Raw genomic sequence first — 16325 nt, 5'->3', positions numbered from 1 at the left:
TAAAGCAACCCCCACTTTCCAGACTGGGCTGCAGAGGATGCTGGGATTTGCAGTTGTATAAACTGCCAGCACTGTCCCTCCCCCGAATGGCGCACAGCGAGCAGTTTCCAGCTGTCGTGCAACCTTTTAGCTGCTAGCCCCACGCTCAGTGCCAACTGCCAAGCTCACTGGCTCCCTTCTGCCTGCACTGAGGATGCGCGCTGCCTGCACTGAGGATGCGCGCTCAGGGGGCGGCTGCTGTTTATGTGCAGCTGTGGGAGTGAGCGGAGAGAGAGGATCGCGTTCTGCAAGGAGACTGCCTTGAGACTGCACGGGCAGCTGCTCAGAAAGAGAAAGAGAGAGAGAGAGAGAGAGAGAGAGAGAGAGAGGCTAGTACAGCAGGACTTGCAGAGCCTGAGATTCCAAAAGACAGCTGTAACAGGGAGAGACTGCAGCACTATGCATTACAGAGCGACTGCAGCTGAAGATGGGAGCGCAGAGAGCGATTGCTGATGTATAGCAGATCTACTGGAACACAGGGAGACTGCTGATGTAGAGAGAACGCACAGGTAGGGCAGGGTGCTAAAGAAACTGTCTGACAAGACACCCGACAAAAAAACTCTACTGCTATATGAGGGAGATGCTAGAGACATTCCTCGTGTTTGGAGGAGACTGCCCAGGTATATCTGGGAGCTGGCACAGAGACAGCACTGACAGACCCAGCCACAACATGTTAGTGACTGCTGGATAAGGGAGTTGCTTTAAGGAAGAGACTGCCCAGGTAAGGGGAACTGTCAGAGAGACACCAGTGACAGACAGTGAGCATTTAAAAGCAGAAAGTAAAGACGGAAACTGCTGATGCAGAAGAGACTGCAGGCAAGGGTGCAGGGAGTCTGCAGGAAGATGGATTAATTCTGTGCTCTGTTAACTAACAACCATATTGATAATGTACATCTAGCTTCGAGATTCAGCATTGAGCTGACTCGGGGTTGTTAAAGTGAAGGAAGGCTGCAGGCAGGGGCCATGGAAAGGGGAGACTGAGCCTTACAGTTGTATACATTGAGTTTAGGGACCTCACATACATGGAGAGAACAGCACCCACTGATACCTTTCACAGTCACTACTACCACTGTGTGAGTGGGGTAAAGGGATTCCCAGCTCATCCCCCAGACAATATGATGTGGCTGTAGGGAGCATGAGCAGCGGGGGACAGACCATTGCTAGAAAATCAGGGGCCAGAGGTGTAGGGCAGAGCATCTCTAAACAGGTTCCAAGAGCTAAAGTTCCTAGAGACGCAGGGAATGGAGCAAGAAGAAGCTGCCTCAGAGTCAGTGACAGAGGTTTCTTTGCTGGACAGAAGATGTTTAAGCAGGAACTGCCCAAAGGCACATCTGATGCCCCAGGGGAGATGATAGTCACAGGGGTACCCAGCAACAAAGCTAATGGTGCAGGGTATAGCAAACTAAGGCCTCAAGCAAACAACATAGGTATCTGCTCAGGAGAGAAGAACTTCAGTCAACCACCAAAGGACACACCAAATATCATAAATCAGAATGGCACCAGAGCTTTTCCCAAGGGTACATCCAATGGTTCTGTTCAGAGAATCATCAGAGAGACGGGTACATCTAATGGTACAGGCCAGGCACTCACAACCAATGGGGCAGTCCAAGAAGTCCAGAGAGATAAGGGCACATTTAATGTACCAGCCCATGGAATTATTGGTGACACACCCAAGAGCCTAGTTAATGGCCTATCTGGAGTTTGGCCTCACAGTTCCAACCACAGAGTCATTCCCAGAAGACATGGAGACAACCAGCAAGTTTCTTTGGCCTATGGAACAAGCCTTGGGCACTGGACGCTCGCCTTGCCTGTTGTCTTGGCCACCCTTTGTTTTGCCAGGTCAATTTTAGGAGAATTTGTCCATGATGATGTTTGGGCGATTCTCAACAATCCAGATAGCCGGGGGGAGACACCACTGAGTACCATCTTCCAAAATGACTTCTGGGGCAAAGCCATGAATGCCAACACCAGCCACAAGTCCTATCGCCCTCTGTGTGTGCTCAGCTTCAGGTATGTGACACAACTTTGGGGTATTTGGGGGGGGCAGTATTAATATATTTAATGTGTATCAGGAACCTACCATAAGGTATAATTAAAGGAACAATTTTGTATTTAAGTCTTGTTACAACAGATGGGTCTCTCTTATCTGTATTCTCCTTCCCTAGACTTATATAAGTCTGACCAGCTTCAAGGTCTTAAGCTGGCCATAGATGCAAAGATCCGATCGTGCGAATCATCGTACCATCCGGACTTTCCCATCTCCCGACCCGCCACTAACCATTCAGATCAAAGTCTTACCAGTCAGATTAGTTAAAGAACAGATCAGCAATGTTTTGCCCCTGACAGCAATCGTACGATATCTATGTCCAACCAAAGCTAGTGACAGTCTCCCACTAAAAATTGTACGATTGGCAATACACGCAGAGATATTATCGGCAGCCGACAGAAATTTTCTAACCTGTCCGATCGACCAAATGGAAAATGTCGGGACTCTCCACACACGGTTCGAAAATCGTACGAATCCTCGATTCGTACCATCAGATCTTTGCGTCTATGGCCAGCTTTATTAGGGTGTTATATGAAGGGCTAGATGCAAGTACTTTGCATATGGGGCTCTAAGGTCTGCAAGTTTGTGGCCCTTAATGCTCTTGCCCTTGAGCTGAGCCCTTAATAAATGCACTGGGCTTACTCTGTGCAAGGGCATTTGCTACTCTTTGCTCTGCTGGTGGGGGGCCCCAACTTTTAGTTGCACACGGGGTGATTATGTGTGTATTTGTTTGCGTGTGCATTTATCCAGTGCTTTATTTATTAAACCACATATTGCAGAACTACAACTTCCAGCATGGACCCCATGTTGAAGGATTATGGGAGTTGTGGTCTTGCAGCATCTGGGTTTAGAATGAATGATCCCATCGGTTTTCTGTCACTTGTCCTCTCCAGAATCAACGTCTTTCTTGGAGGCCTGAATGCAATTTATTTTCATGCCGCCAATATCATCTTACACGCAGCCGTCAGCTCGCTGCTCATGTACACCTGCGTCACGGCTGTGTTTGAAGATAAGAGACTGGCGTTGGCCGCTGCTTTGCTCTTCTCAGCTCACCCCGTCCACACGGAGGCTGTAAGGATCCTATATGTTATTTGCATGTTGTGCCCGGTGCTACGTATCCCAGCATGCTCCCTGCTAGTTGGTATTTTAGGAGGAACCAACTGGGCCACAGCAGATGGCAGTACGTAACATTATCATTAATTAGAGCAATAGAAACATTAAGGTTGTTATACCTCCCAGGCTGTATGTGTGTGTATATATATATATATATATATATATATATATATATATATATATATATATATATATATATATATTCCCAGGACAGTAATCCTGAATTGGGGGCTATTCAACTGCAACTCGCAGAACCCTCTGGTAGGATGTTGTAGCTTAGCAACTACTTTTGTGCGGCATCACTGCTCCAAGGCACAGGGCAGGTATCTGAGCTCCAGCTTGGGGTTGTATTAGTAGGCTTCATAATCATACGCCACAGCGGAGAAACTGGGGGAATTTTCCCATGCATCATGTAGTTGCCTAGCAACCAGAATCCCTGCAATCCTGTATAGTGAATAATGGGCTGATACCTTTCACAAGCCATCGACCCACCTTAGTCACGCATCTCCTAACATATACATTTTCCTTCCCCTCTAGGTAGCTGGGATCGTGGGCAGAGCTGACGTTCTCTCCTGTTTTCTCTTCCTTCTAACTTTCCTCTCCTACATTAGGTAAGTGGCCTCACCCCAAGGCAATGGAATCTTCTTTGTGTGGGGGAACCCCCTGTTATTATTAATCTATATGTAATTGGTATGGAAAGCTGTACCTTGTCTTGTTGTTGCTATTTACCGCACTGCTGGTTCTCACTCCTGAAAGAATGTAGCAGAATCCAGGCTGCTATCAGGTAGAACTGCCTTATATATTGCCTATCTTTGGAACTGTTCAAGTGATTTCCCCCCCCCCCCCCCAGCCACTTCAATTGGGCTGTCCCAAGCTGTGGGGACCATCAGTTTTGTATTAATCCACAAGATAAAGCCATGCCACAAAGAGGTGCAGTGCCAACTGCATATATTATACTTATACTCATGGCACACATACTGCTCTGCACCACCATTCTTGTCTGACAGTTTTTCATGTGTAACAATGTACAGCCAGAAGCAGCAGTGTCAGTGCAAAGTCAGCAGAGCACTGTGGGAGTGTATTATAAGGAATATATTAGAATCCCACTGCAGTGTGTGTGTGTGTCTCTTGCAGGAGTGTGGATGTCGGGCAGTCTCGCCACAGCTTTCCCCCCACTTCATCTCCTCTGTTCTTGCTGCTGAGCCTGATTCTCGGTACCTGCGCTGTTTTGGTGAAGGAGACGGGGATCACGGTTTTTGGGGTGTGCCTGGCCTACGACTTCCTGTTCCTGTGCCCAACCAGATGCAAAAGGTCTGTACATGTTTATTCATACGCATGGGCAAGAGTTGCCACATTGCCATATTGTTTTCCTTAGACAGCACAGCAGTGGTTGCCAGACTTTTTCAGTTAAAGCCCACCTTTGGAGTTCTAACCTTTGCTGCCCGAAATCTCTTCCTAAGTGACCTTCATAGAAGTAGAATGTTAGGTATATTGAGGACAGCAATTGAACCCCTTCCACTGATACAGTTGTGGGAGCTGCCATACTGTTTGCTTCTGTCAAACTAAGGATGTATGGCCTTTATGCATTCCTGCTTTGTCAGATGATCTTTTCCTCTGCTATACCATAGTATGTAGGCACCTTTCTATTGTACAGCGCTGCGGCATATGCTGGCACTAACCGGTGACATCAATCTGAGCCACTAACCGAGCTGTCTGTACCAGTGAATGTGTAAAGGCTGCTTATTATTATTAGAATGAACCAGTGTTAAAGGGGACCTGTCACCCAGACATAAAAAGCTGTAAAACAAAAGTCCTTTTCAAATTAAACATAAAATCCAAATTCTTTTTTTATAAAAGCATTCATAGCTGTTGTAAACTAATTTAAAAATCTCATCTGTCAATCAAATATTGCCTGCCCCTCCTCTAGAGGAGAAACAGGCAATTACTTTCACTTTCCATTCATCACTTACTAGATGTCACTGCACTCCCCTCATTCCCCCAGCTTTCTTCAACATCTATTGTGTAACCAGTCGACATGAGGTCCCCCATTCTGGTGCACAAACAAGATTCTGAGATGATGCAAGGCTTGTCTTAAAGGACAAGGAAAGGCAAAAAAATAAAATCCCATTTTTACTTTCTTTAATGAAAAATATACCTATCTCCAATAAACCTGACTGTATGCAGTGAAATTCTCCCTTCATTTATTGCTGTGGATAGGAATTGTCAGACGGTCCCTAACTGCTGAGCAGGGAAACAATCCTACTTATGAACAGCAGGGGGAGCCCCCGCCTTACTTACCAGCCATGCAGAATTCAAACAGCTTTGTTTATGACGATCCCTAAGCAGCCCAGACCACACTGAGCATGTGCAGGGTCAGGCAAAGATGTTTAACAAAGTTACAAGATGACAGCCCCCTGTGGCCAACTTTGAAAGCACAAATCATTTGTTTGATTAGGCTTTGTGGTGCAGTAAGTTCATGCTTATGTTTAGTATACAAAATACAGCATTTCTAGCCTTATTCTATTTTAGACTTTCCTTGTCCTTTAATAACTGTGTCCACAAAATGGCTCCTGCCATGTTGCTATAGTTATGAGTTTCCAGACCGAAAGAAACAAGATTCAAATAATTTATATATTGTAATTAAAGTTGATTTTGCTTGACTAATGTGATAAAATAGGATTTGGAAAATGTTTTTCAGGTGATTGGTCCCCTTCAAGTACATTGCTACTCACAACACCACCACACTGTGTTTGTTAAATATTGTTCCCCAAGTTCTGTTCTACATTCAGACTCTTGAAACTCTCCCTTTCTGTGACCCACAGATGCCCTTCTCCAGACCACCCCGCAAGCCGCTGGTATGTGGCCGGTCCCTTCCTGAAGAGAGCGGCTCTGGTTTCCTTCTATGTAAGTGGAATGCAGAATATTGCTGTCAGCTCCGAGCCCAGTTCTGTGCAGCCTCTGTCTGTCTCATTATAGTGCAGCACTGGGGTTTGGAAGGATTATTGGCACAAGGCACACCCCACCGATACCAAGCACTGTGGGTAGTTCATCTGACACTGACGCAATGTATAATACACTTGCAGGCTCCTTCACCCAACAACTGTTTTTCTGCCTATTGAAAGGAATTCTAAGCAACTTCCCGATATATGTTCATTTCTCATTCTGACTGCTTCTGTGGTTATGTGAAAATGTTACTGCTGTACTGAAAGCAGTGTCCATCTGGCTGTTTATATTCTCTGCACTGCTGTCTCGCAGTGGTGTAACTACCGGGGGAGCAGGGGGTGCGATTGGGCCAGGGCCCCCTCAGGGCCCCCCGGCAGTTTGCGCGCCGCTAATTCCGGCCAGTTCTGGGCATATGGAGGGGGGCGGGGGGCCCGGCTGCGTGTCCTGCGTCCCTCTAGTTACGTTGTTACTGTCTCTGACTTCTAAAATGTAGCGGAATTCAACTGCTTAACAGTGCTGGAGCAGAGCTGACTGCAACAATGTTTCAAGAGTCAGAACCAGAAAACAGAAAGGCAAAAGCAAATACTCCTTTCAAAAGCAATTACATTTACAAACAGGGCAGCCATCAACAATTTTCTGGGCCTCCTGGTCCCTGCCCATCCCAGCTCAGCCCCCAAGCCCCACCCCAACAAAGGCCACATAGGTGCTAAAACAGTAAAATGGTTTTGGTGGTTAGGGCCCTCCTATAAGTTAAAAAAAAAGATTGATGGCCAAGGACCCCATTAAAGTTGGTGACCAGGGGTTAAAAAAAAAAGACCACTGGTGTTCAGTTGAACTTACCTTTAAAGGCCTTGTTCGTTCTCCTCCTCTTTGGATCCATTTGGTGGCTTACGGCTCCAATTGGCGACTTTCAGTGACGTCCGCTGGCTTTCTGCAGCTTCGGTGACTCAAAGGAGGCCTGATTAATCTGGGAACTGCAGCATGGCCATGACCAGTACAGTTGTGCCCCCCTGATGGCTGCCCAGTTTACACATAACTTTGAAACCACTGAAAATAAAAATGGATGTATTTTTGGGTAGAAATCCCCTATAAATATTCTCTTTCCTCCCTGTCCTATAGATAGACAAATAGACAGGCAAACAAATAATGCTTTATTGGGCTATAGAGATCTCCTTAATGCTCCATACACAACCAGTCAGATTATTATTGGCTGAATTCACCCTTATTGATTCTCCCTATAGGAAATAAGAGTAAAATATCAATGTATCAGGGCTCATTCATTCAGCTCTATAGGAAACCATAATAATGGAACATGTTACCCTCAGTAGGAGCCACTTACACTGCCCTGGGAATGGAAACTGAATAAATAAACGTTTGTCTCCCGGCAGGTCTCCTTGGTTTTATATTTCCGCCTGCGAATCATGGGAGGCTCCATGCCATTGTTCTCGGAACAAGACAATCCGGCTTCCTTCTCACCTTACCTTCTCACCAGGTACCGAGTAGAAAAGTCCCTGGCCGGGTGCCAGTTTGTTTCTTATTGGCAATAAGGTTACAGGGTTACACGGTGATGGAGGGTTCAGGTTTCTTCCACAACCCTGTCATTAATGGAGGCAAATGAATGTCCAGCTGAGCGGCTGCCAATTCAGCTTTACATAAGGGAATAGTAATTAGTTGCTATAGGTTACTCAGTACTCAGTTACTGTAATGGTGCAACTTTACATATCTGTTTGTAAGCTCTTAGTTGCGTGCAGATAACACAGAAGCACCTGAACCTGGCATCACCCAGCACCACTCATGTCTGCCCAGGACAGTAATATCAACTGACTGATATATACTCTTGGGCAGAGACTGACTAATTTATAAGTTTGGGCAGAGACTGATTAGTATATACTCCCGGCCAGAGACTGACTAGTATATACTCCCAGCAGAGACTGATTCATATATACTCCCGGCCAGAGACTGACTAGTATATACGCCCGGGCAGAGACTCAGTAGTATTTATTCCTAGGCAGAGATGGACTAGTATATACTCCCGAGCAGAGACTGACTAGTATATACTTCCGGGCAGAGACTGACTAATATATACTCTCGGGCAGAGACTTACTAGTATGTACTCCCAGGCAGAGACTAATATATACTCCTGAGCAGAGACTGACTATTATATACTCCCGGGCAGAGACTGAATGGTATATACTCCCAGGCAGAGACTGACTAGTATATACTCCCGGGCAGAGACTGAATAGTATATACTCCCGGGCAGAGACTGAATAGTATATACTCCCGGGCAGAGACTGACTAGTATATACTCCCGGGCAGAGACTGACTAGTATATACTCCTGGCAGCACTCACAGAGTTAGTACATAAGTAATAGAGCAAGACGAAATGTTAAAATAGGTGTCTGAAGCCGCAGGGGAAACAGTGACCGAGGCTCAACTAGCTCATCAGCTATTTTTATATCGCCCCTGGGTGACAATCCCTGAACAGGAAACCAGGACGAGGGCAGGTTTATATCAAGGGTTAATTACTGGGGAAATCCATAATGACGTTTTATGAGAAACGTGTCTGTTTCCGGCTGCAGCCGACATGGCAATTATAACTTCCCTGCAGAATATTCACATGGTCCAATATCAACAACACAGATTATGGCATTATATGTGCATGGGCATTACCATGGGTTTGGTAGAATATACCGGTAGAATATACAGATCTAATCCTTCTTTCCATCTCAGTATTCTGTCTCAATACAAAACGTAGCCTGGGTTGTTACTGTGTGTGTGCATTTTAGGAACAGTTTTTTAAAAATCACATCCCATGGAAGCACAGTTTACTATTTAGTTTTTTTCTGGCACAAAAACATACATGTTTTGATCAAGACTTTTTCATAAATGCCTATTAATAGAATGTTGGGTGTAGGAGAGGTTGGTGAGGTTGGATGGGGCAGAAGAAGTGATGACAGGTAGGAGACCATAGAAGGTGGGATGGGAGGCAGAAAGGAGAAGACAGAGCATGAGATGAAGGAACAGGTAGGAGACATATGGGAGGATAGAAGGTGGGACAATATGGCAGGTAGTTGGGGTCAGAGACTGGGTAAGGATGGGAGGGGGGGGAGGTGGAGAACTAATTGGGGGCCCCCTGACAGAAAGATGACAATGGCTGATTCCAGTCATTCACCTCTGGGCTTGTTCTTGAGAAAAGTTTTCAAGGAAGGAAACAATTTAATTCAGCAAATGGAAAAGTTAACGAGCTGATCCGAGCTTTCTCAGCACCAAAGCTATTCCCTCAACCCTTATCCTTTTATGGGATATGGATAGAAACATGTATTATTTTTTCATGCAGTTTAGGGAAAAGGAGCTAAAGACAAATTTGCAATTATTGTTTATTATTTGAAGGTTAAAGGAAATTATATCTGAGCTGCTGTTTCACTCCATTGTTCCTTAGGTGCCAAGAGATTTTTTCCATCAGGCCTGTCCTGTTTATCTCCAGTTTTCAGCATCTTGTATGTGTATATATATATATATATATATATATATATATATATATATATATATATATATATATATATATATATATATATATATATATATATATATATATATATATTGTGTGTATCTTTGTATTTATTCACATGAACTGGAGCTGCCATGTTGCTGAGAGATGTCACTAAAATCAGGGGTCTCTCTGATGTTGTGGTGAATATCACATGGTACATGTTACACTTACCTGCCAGTCACATGTATCTCTCATGGAACTCACTGTGTCTGTGAATTTCTGTTTTAGGTTCCTGACCTACTCGTACCTCCTGGCTTTCAACGCCTGGCTTCTACTGGCCCCCATCACTCTGTGCTATGATTGGCAGGTTGGAAGTATCCCACTAATCCATTCTATATGGGATGTAAGAAATTTAGCGACTTTGCTGTTGGTGGGCATCCTAGGATTGCTGGCCTTACACTGCTTGGCATCTGTAAAGGTATCAATCCCCTCCTTCCTTTTCTGTTTGCTGTCCCGTCTTTCCACTTTTCTGCTTCTCCTCTCCACCCTCTGTTTCTTCCACTCTCCTTTACCAACCCATTGTCACCATTTTTCTTTTCTTCTTCCTTCTCTTACTCCTGCTTTTCTTTACAATCCCAGTACCTTTCCTTCATGTCTCTCTTCTACAATACCTAATCTGTTCTCTTACTTCCACTACTCTAACTCTCCTCTCCTCTTCATCCTACTACCATACCTCTCCTTTCTTTTCTATTACCCTGCATCTACTTTTCATCTTCCTCTTTCCACTTACTACCCTTCCCCTCATCTTCCACTACCTACCTCTAATTTTCCTTCCTCTCACTTCCACTACTCTACCTCGTCTTCTGTCCTTTCTCCTAAAATACCAATCTTCTCATTTTTACTACCCTTTCCACCACCCTACATCTTCCCTCCTCTCCTTTTCACCACCCTACCTCTTCTGTTATCCACTCTGCTTTCCTTAATGCTGGTTTTTACTCCACTACCCTACATCTTTTCTACTATCATTTTCACAGTGTTCTTCTCTCATATTACCCTACTTCCCTAACTCTTCACTTACCTTCTCCTCTAATTTCCAACTACCTACCTATTCTCTCATCTCGCCTCTACTACCCTGCCCTTTCCTTTCTCATCTCCTCACTTTTTCACTACCTCTTCTCTTTCCTTGTCTCCTCTCACCAGCCTACCTCTTCATTTGCTGTACCCAACCTTTTCTGTTCTCTTGTCTCCTTTCCACTACCTGCCTCTTCTCTTATTGTCTTCTCTTACTTCCACTGCCCCACCCAACCCTTCCCTTTCTCCTCTCCTTTCCTTAACTCTCTTCCCCACTCTGCTCCACCACCCTACCTCTTTCCTTCTATCTTGTCTTACCACTATCATTTCCTCCCATCTAACTTTGCTTTATTAAACTTTGTCTTCTCACATTCTTACCTTTCATCTCCGACTTTCTCATCCCCTTTACTCCTATCCAACCTTTCTCTCCTAATCTCCATTCTTGTATTAAAGTAAATGATTGGACTTGGTGAATGTAAGTTTTTCATACCTCAGCTACTATGTTGCCTCTAAATGGCACAGATTGTACTAGAACTAGTGAACCTTTGATTTCTAGTTGTTGCTGTTCTATGGCCCCAGGGAGATAACCTGATTCTCTGCAATCATTTTCTCAAAATATTGCATAAAACTACATTTTGTATTGGGCAGAGTTGCTTGCAAAATAGAACTGAAATGATTTGACCACAAGGTCCACTTACTCTCCCTAGCACCCTTCCACTTTAGGGCAGAAGAAGAAACAGGGATGCCCAAGCCCCAAACAGCCAAAGGCTTTTCTCCCATTCAGGAACAAATACAAAGAGTGTATTTTGAAGAAACTGTCCCTTTAAGCTGCAAATGACTGTTGTACATGTGGCTAATACTACAGCACTATTAAAAGAAACTTTTTTTTGCCTTCTGCAGAAATGCCACTTTTGAGAATGTGCAGAAACCTGTCAGATTGGGGAGGGTTTGGGGTTAAACCTGGTATCTCCCCCTTCTCTCTCCAGTTCTAGGTCAATAATAAAAGAATTCATGGCAGCTATTCATTACTGCTCGCTCATGGCTTCTGACACTTTAATAACAGAGTTATATACCTTAGGGCCATTGTTTATATGAAATAATAAATGCTGTGTACTGAATTCAGATGCCTGCTTTCTCTCGGGGCCGAGGGGCCCCTTTTCAGCAAATTTGTAGAACATTAGATTGTGTTCAGCTTTGTCTGCAGTCAGGAACTCCATCCCATGCAAAAAAGCATTCTGACTGCAAGAGAAATGGGAATCTCCCCCAAACTAGAACATATTTCCCCCTCATTGTTTCTGATCTCCTCTCCCATGGGGGCTTATCAAAGTTTAAAAATACAGTTCAGATTATGTCAGCAGCCAAATATTGATTTGTCAGTTAAGTTCATCCTTCATCTGACTATCACATGTTATCACCCTTATAGGGGTGTGTAAGTGTCTCTATAGGTGTAATTCAGTTGCTGACATGTCTCTGTGCCCCCCACACTGACTGTAGGGCCCGTGCCCACCCCTAGATATTAATATAGACTTATTCTTTATTTGTCAGTTCCTCTCAGAGCTGATTCTTGTGAAAGGGTCCCCACCCATCCTCTTCCACTCTATCTCTATACTGTATATATATAAAAATCTGATATTAATATTGGGTACAGGAAGGTGCATGCATTTATATATATATGGAAACCCAGCAGCTTTATTTTGGTCCTGATTGTTTCTATGACATGCCTGAGATTAGAATCAGGTCAGTAGTGAGTAGTCAGTAGTGAGTAGAACCCTTCCTGTCCTACCAGTAAACATTTCTCCAAAGGCAGCACAATATTTTCTTGGATTTGTGAAAGCATTAAAAGGGGAAGATCATCTTTTAGTATGTTATAGAATGGCCTATGGGATCACTGACCCCGGCAGCAAAAACGATTGCTCTGTGAGGCTACAATTTTATTGTTAATAATTATAAAAATACACCTGAAACAACTAGCGATCCTTGATACCTTGAACGGGAGTTACTTAAAGCTCCACAGGGAGACAACATAGCTGTGAATTGTAGCATGTACTGTAAGTGAGTTACATGTTAGGTGCTCCTGTTTTTTAATACTGATGTGCATGTGTAACCTGCAATATTTTTGGTGGGTCTGCAGAGTAGACACAAATGTTTTTCTTTTTAATTTAATTAGAGCAACAACTCTTATAAGAGCTGCACCTGCAATATGTATGGAAAAAAACAGGGGAAGAAGATTAGACCTTGGCTGGATTCTAAACCCACACCCATATTTCTATTCCTGGTGGGGGCAGAGCAGTGGGCATGGCTGGAGCGTAATTGGGCTTGGTCAAGGCCATAACTGCATGTGGAAAGGGTGAGCTTTTAGCAAGGCCAAAAATCTTCAGATTTTAGTTCCCATAATGGTGAAATCTCAACATCAATACGAGCTCATCTTATCAGCTGTACCAACACCTCCACTTGTGTATTGAATCCCCAGTCCACTCACCAAGATGCTTTCTTTCCCAGCAGAGGGCGCCAAACAGAGAAGTCCTGGTGGGGCTGTTGTTCCTGCTCTTCCCATTCATACCTGCTTCTAACCTGTTCTTCAGGGTGGGCTTTGTGGTTGCTGAACGAATTCTCTACATGCCCAGGTATGTCTTCCCTACTCAGGTACTGAGCTTCTGGACAATGACTATAGAACTGATTGTTCAAATGCATGGAAAGTGCAATGTTTTGTGTGTGTGTGTGTGGGGGGGGGGGGGGGTATCCCGGACTTAAAGGAACAGTAACACCAAAATATTAAAGCATTTTAATATAAATAAAATATAATGTACTGTTGCCCTGCATTGGGAAAAGATATGTGTTTTCTTTAGAAAGACTAGCATAGTTTATATTGTACAGGGTGCATCTGTTATCTGCTATGTAACATGTGCTTGGAATGGCTGCTCCCATGGCTACACAGCAGCTTGTTTATATAAACTATAGTAGTACTTATCTGTTATCTACTGTGTAGGGCAACAGTACATTATATTTTAATTACTTTAGAACACTTCCATTTTTTGGTGTTACTGTTCCTTTAAGTGATATGAGGTTTTTTTAGTTGGTCTGACAATGTAACTTTATTGCATTTCATCAACAAGATATGAGCAGTTTTTACACTGATAAAATAATGGCGTTGAAACAACAGTGCCACCTGCTGTCCATTTCACCAGAGAGGATTACAAAATTAAAGGGAACTCCGGCTTCAAAAGCAAAATTTGATAAAGAGGCCCACATTACAGATAAACCCCTAATATACCCATCACAGTTACCTGTTTCTTCATAAAGTATGAATAAATGCTATTTTCTATGCTGCAATCCAGCTGTTTGCACTTTCTGCATCATTTGAAATCCTGGCAGGGAAGGAGGGACTAAACACTGATGTTACAAATGGTAACAACTTCTCCACAGCTTACAGACATCATGCAGGAACTACATAACCCACAATGCATTGCACTGTTTCTTATTGAAATCATGTGTGCAGGGAATTGTGGCGTTTGGAGGATGCAGGCTAAGCACAGATGGCTGCCAAAACAAAGTAACAGTAGTCAGCCAGCTCAGCAAGAGAGCAGGGGGCTAGGCTTAGGGAACTGTTCCAAACCATTAAAAATCATGAAAAGTCTGCATATTTTGTAATTGATGTATATTGCAAAGTTGCTTGAAATTAGGTTTACTTTTCAAAAAGCCTAAGTTATGTTTGTGTGGAGTTCACCTTTAAGTTAAACGGGAAAAGCAAAGTTCTGCTCAGAAAATACAGTTAGCAAGAAGAGAATCTTTATTTATCGTTTCTCTGCTCGGTTTGAAGCAGAACAACATCACAAGAGGTTCCTTCTCTCACTAACTTAATTTTCTAATGAATGTGTCCTATTGGCCGAAATGAACAGCAGGAGGTGACGTTGTTTCAAATTCATTATTAGCAGTGTAAAAACTGCACATGTCTTGTGACTGCATTGCTATACTCTACAGCAGTCCTCCACCTGGAGGGGCCTGGGGCAGGCGGGGGGGGATTAGGGGGACATTTGGGAAGAATCCTTTTTTACTCTCCTGCCTACACCTGAAAGCCTGATAGGAAGGTCGGTTAGGGTGAAATTTGGGGTAAATATGTAATTTCATGCCTTAGATATTTTTAGCTGATACCCCAAATGTGGTGCAAAAATTATACCAGGCATTTCTTCTACTGGGATTTGTATCTGCAACATTTCCCTTATAAACTGTACTTACCATAAGTCCTTAATTGAATTGCTGACACAGGTATGGGACTTGTTAACCAGGATGCTCAGGACCTGGGGTTTTCCAATTTACTCGTTTTTCCGTAAGGTCTCTAACTCATGAGCGTTTTTACCTGCGCTCCCCTGCGTTCCGTTTTTCGGCGTTCAGCCGCAGGGGAGCGCAGGAATAGACGCATTTCATTATTTCAAATGGGGCTGTACTCACACAGGCGCGTGTAGGCGCCGAACGCAGGAAAAATGCAGCATGTTGCGTCTCAACCTGCGTTCGGCGCCTACATGCGCCTGTGTGAGTACAGCCCCATTTGAAATAATGAAATGCGTCTATTCCTGCGCTCCCCTGCGGCTGAACGCCGAAAAACGGAACGCAGGGGAGCGCAGGTAAAAACGCTCATGAGTAAGAGCCCTAATTCAGATCTCCATACATTAATTCTACTAAAAAGTCATTAAAGGGGTTGTTCACCTTCCAAAAACTTTTTGTTCCCCAGAAATAAAGACTTTTTTCAATTTCTTTCCATTACTTATTTTTTAAGTTTTTTCCAAAATCTAAGTTTAAAGGTGAATATTCGTGTCTCTGGTGTTTGAGTGTGGCAGCTCAGTAATTCAGGTGCAGACTCTGAACTGTTACAATTTTGCAACATTGAGTTGATACATTTCTCAGCAGCATCTCTGGAGTATTAGCAACAATTGTATCAATTCTAACAGCTGCCTGTAATGAAAACCAGAGATTCTGCTCAGCAGGGGCAAAGATAAGAAAAAATGTATCAACTAAATGTATCCATTTAGAACAATTTACTGGATCGGCGACCCCCCTCCTCCCAGAGCTGCTTCAGAAGGAGAGAAATGACACTTTACACTTCAATATTAGAAAAACCGTCACACATAGAAAATAGAAAGTCATTGGAAAAAGTCGTTATTTCTGGTGATCTATCTGAAACCAACTAGTTGTTTGAAGGTGAAGAACCCCTTTAATTAAACTCAATTAGGTTGTTTTGCCTCCAATAAGGATTAATTATATCTTAGCTGGGATCAAGTACAAGCTATTGAATTATTATTACAGAGCAAAAGGAAATAATTTTTAAAATTCTTAATAATTTGATCAAAATTGAGTCTATGGTAGACGGCCTTCCTGTAATGCAGAGATTTCTGGATAATGGGTTTCCATATAACTGATCCTATACCAGGTATCTTATTCTTGGGGGGGGGATGTCTCTGCATACTGAGACTCAGAGACCCCCACATTCTTGATCACCCCGCACCACCACAGCCAAGTCTCTGTGAGGAGAAGCAGAAAATGTCAAGTTCACTGAACTAAAGTGATTACTGGAGGAACCGCTGTGTTATTTTTAGATAATTAAGCCAAATCATTCCTTTTCACTGATTA

General features: G+C 43.5%; 1 protein-coding gene across 3 annotated transcripts in view; it reads left to right on the top strand.

The window, feature by feature from the left end:
* The first annotated feature begins 228 nt into the window (after nucleotides 1–228).
* The window catches only part of tmtc1.L (transmembrane and tetratricopeptide repeat containing 1 L homeolog), a 29566-nt gene continuing 13469 nt past the window's right edge, over nucleotides 229–16325 (top strand). Inside the window, exons 1-8 of one of the 3 annotated variants that reach the window (XR_005966213.1) lie at nucleotides 229–2049; nucleotides 2980–3157; nucleotides 3737–3810; nucleotides 4334–4510; nucleotides 6022–6103; nucleotides 7531–7634; nucleotides 9921–10110; nucleotides 13203–13327. Coding sequence is in view for 2 of the 3 variants with exons in the window: in XM_018251906.2 (XP_018107395.1) it covers nucleotides 1175–2049; nucleotides 2980–3157; nucleotides 3737–3810; nucleotides 4334–4510; nucleotides 6022–6103; nucleotides 7531–7634; nucleotides 9921–10110; nucleotides 13203–13327 (1805 nt within the window). In the remaining variant the exon portion in view is untranslated. The remainder of the gene's footprint in view (nucleotides 2050–2979; nucleotides 3158–3736; nucleotides 3811–4333; nucleotides 4511–6021; nucleotides 6104–7530; nucleotides 7635–9920; nucleotides 10111–13202; nucleotides 13328–16325) is intronic. The other 2 variants (XM_041586013.1, XM_018251906.2) reach the window with 2 other exon arrangements.

This window comes from Xenopus laevis, chromosome 3L (assembly GCF_017654675.1).
Source record: "Xenopus laevis strain J_2021 chromosome 3L, Xenopus_laevis_v10.1, whole genome shotgun sequence".
NCBI classification, from domain to species: domain Eukaryota; kingdom Metazoa; phylum Chordata; class Amphibia; order Anura; family Pipidae; genus Xenopus; species Xenopus laevis.
The sequence above is the reverse complement of the archived record's forward strand: the minus strand, read 5'-3'. Positions and strand labels throughout refer to the sequence as shown.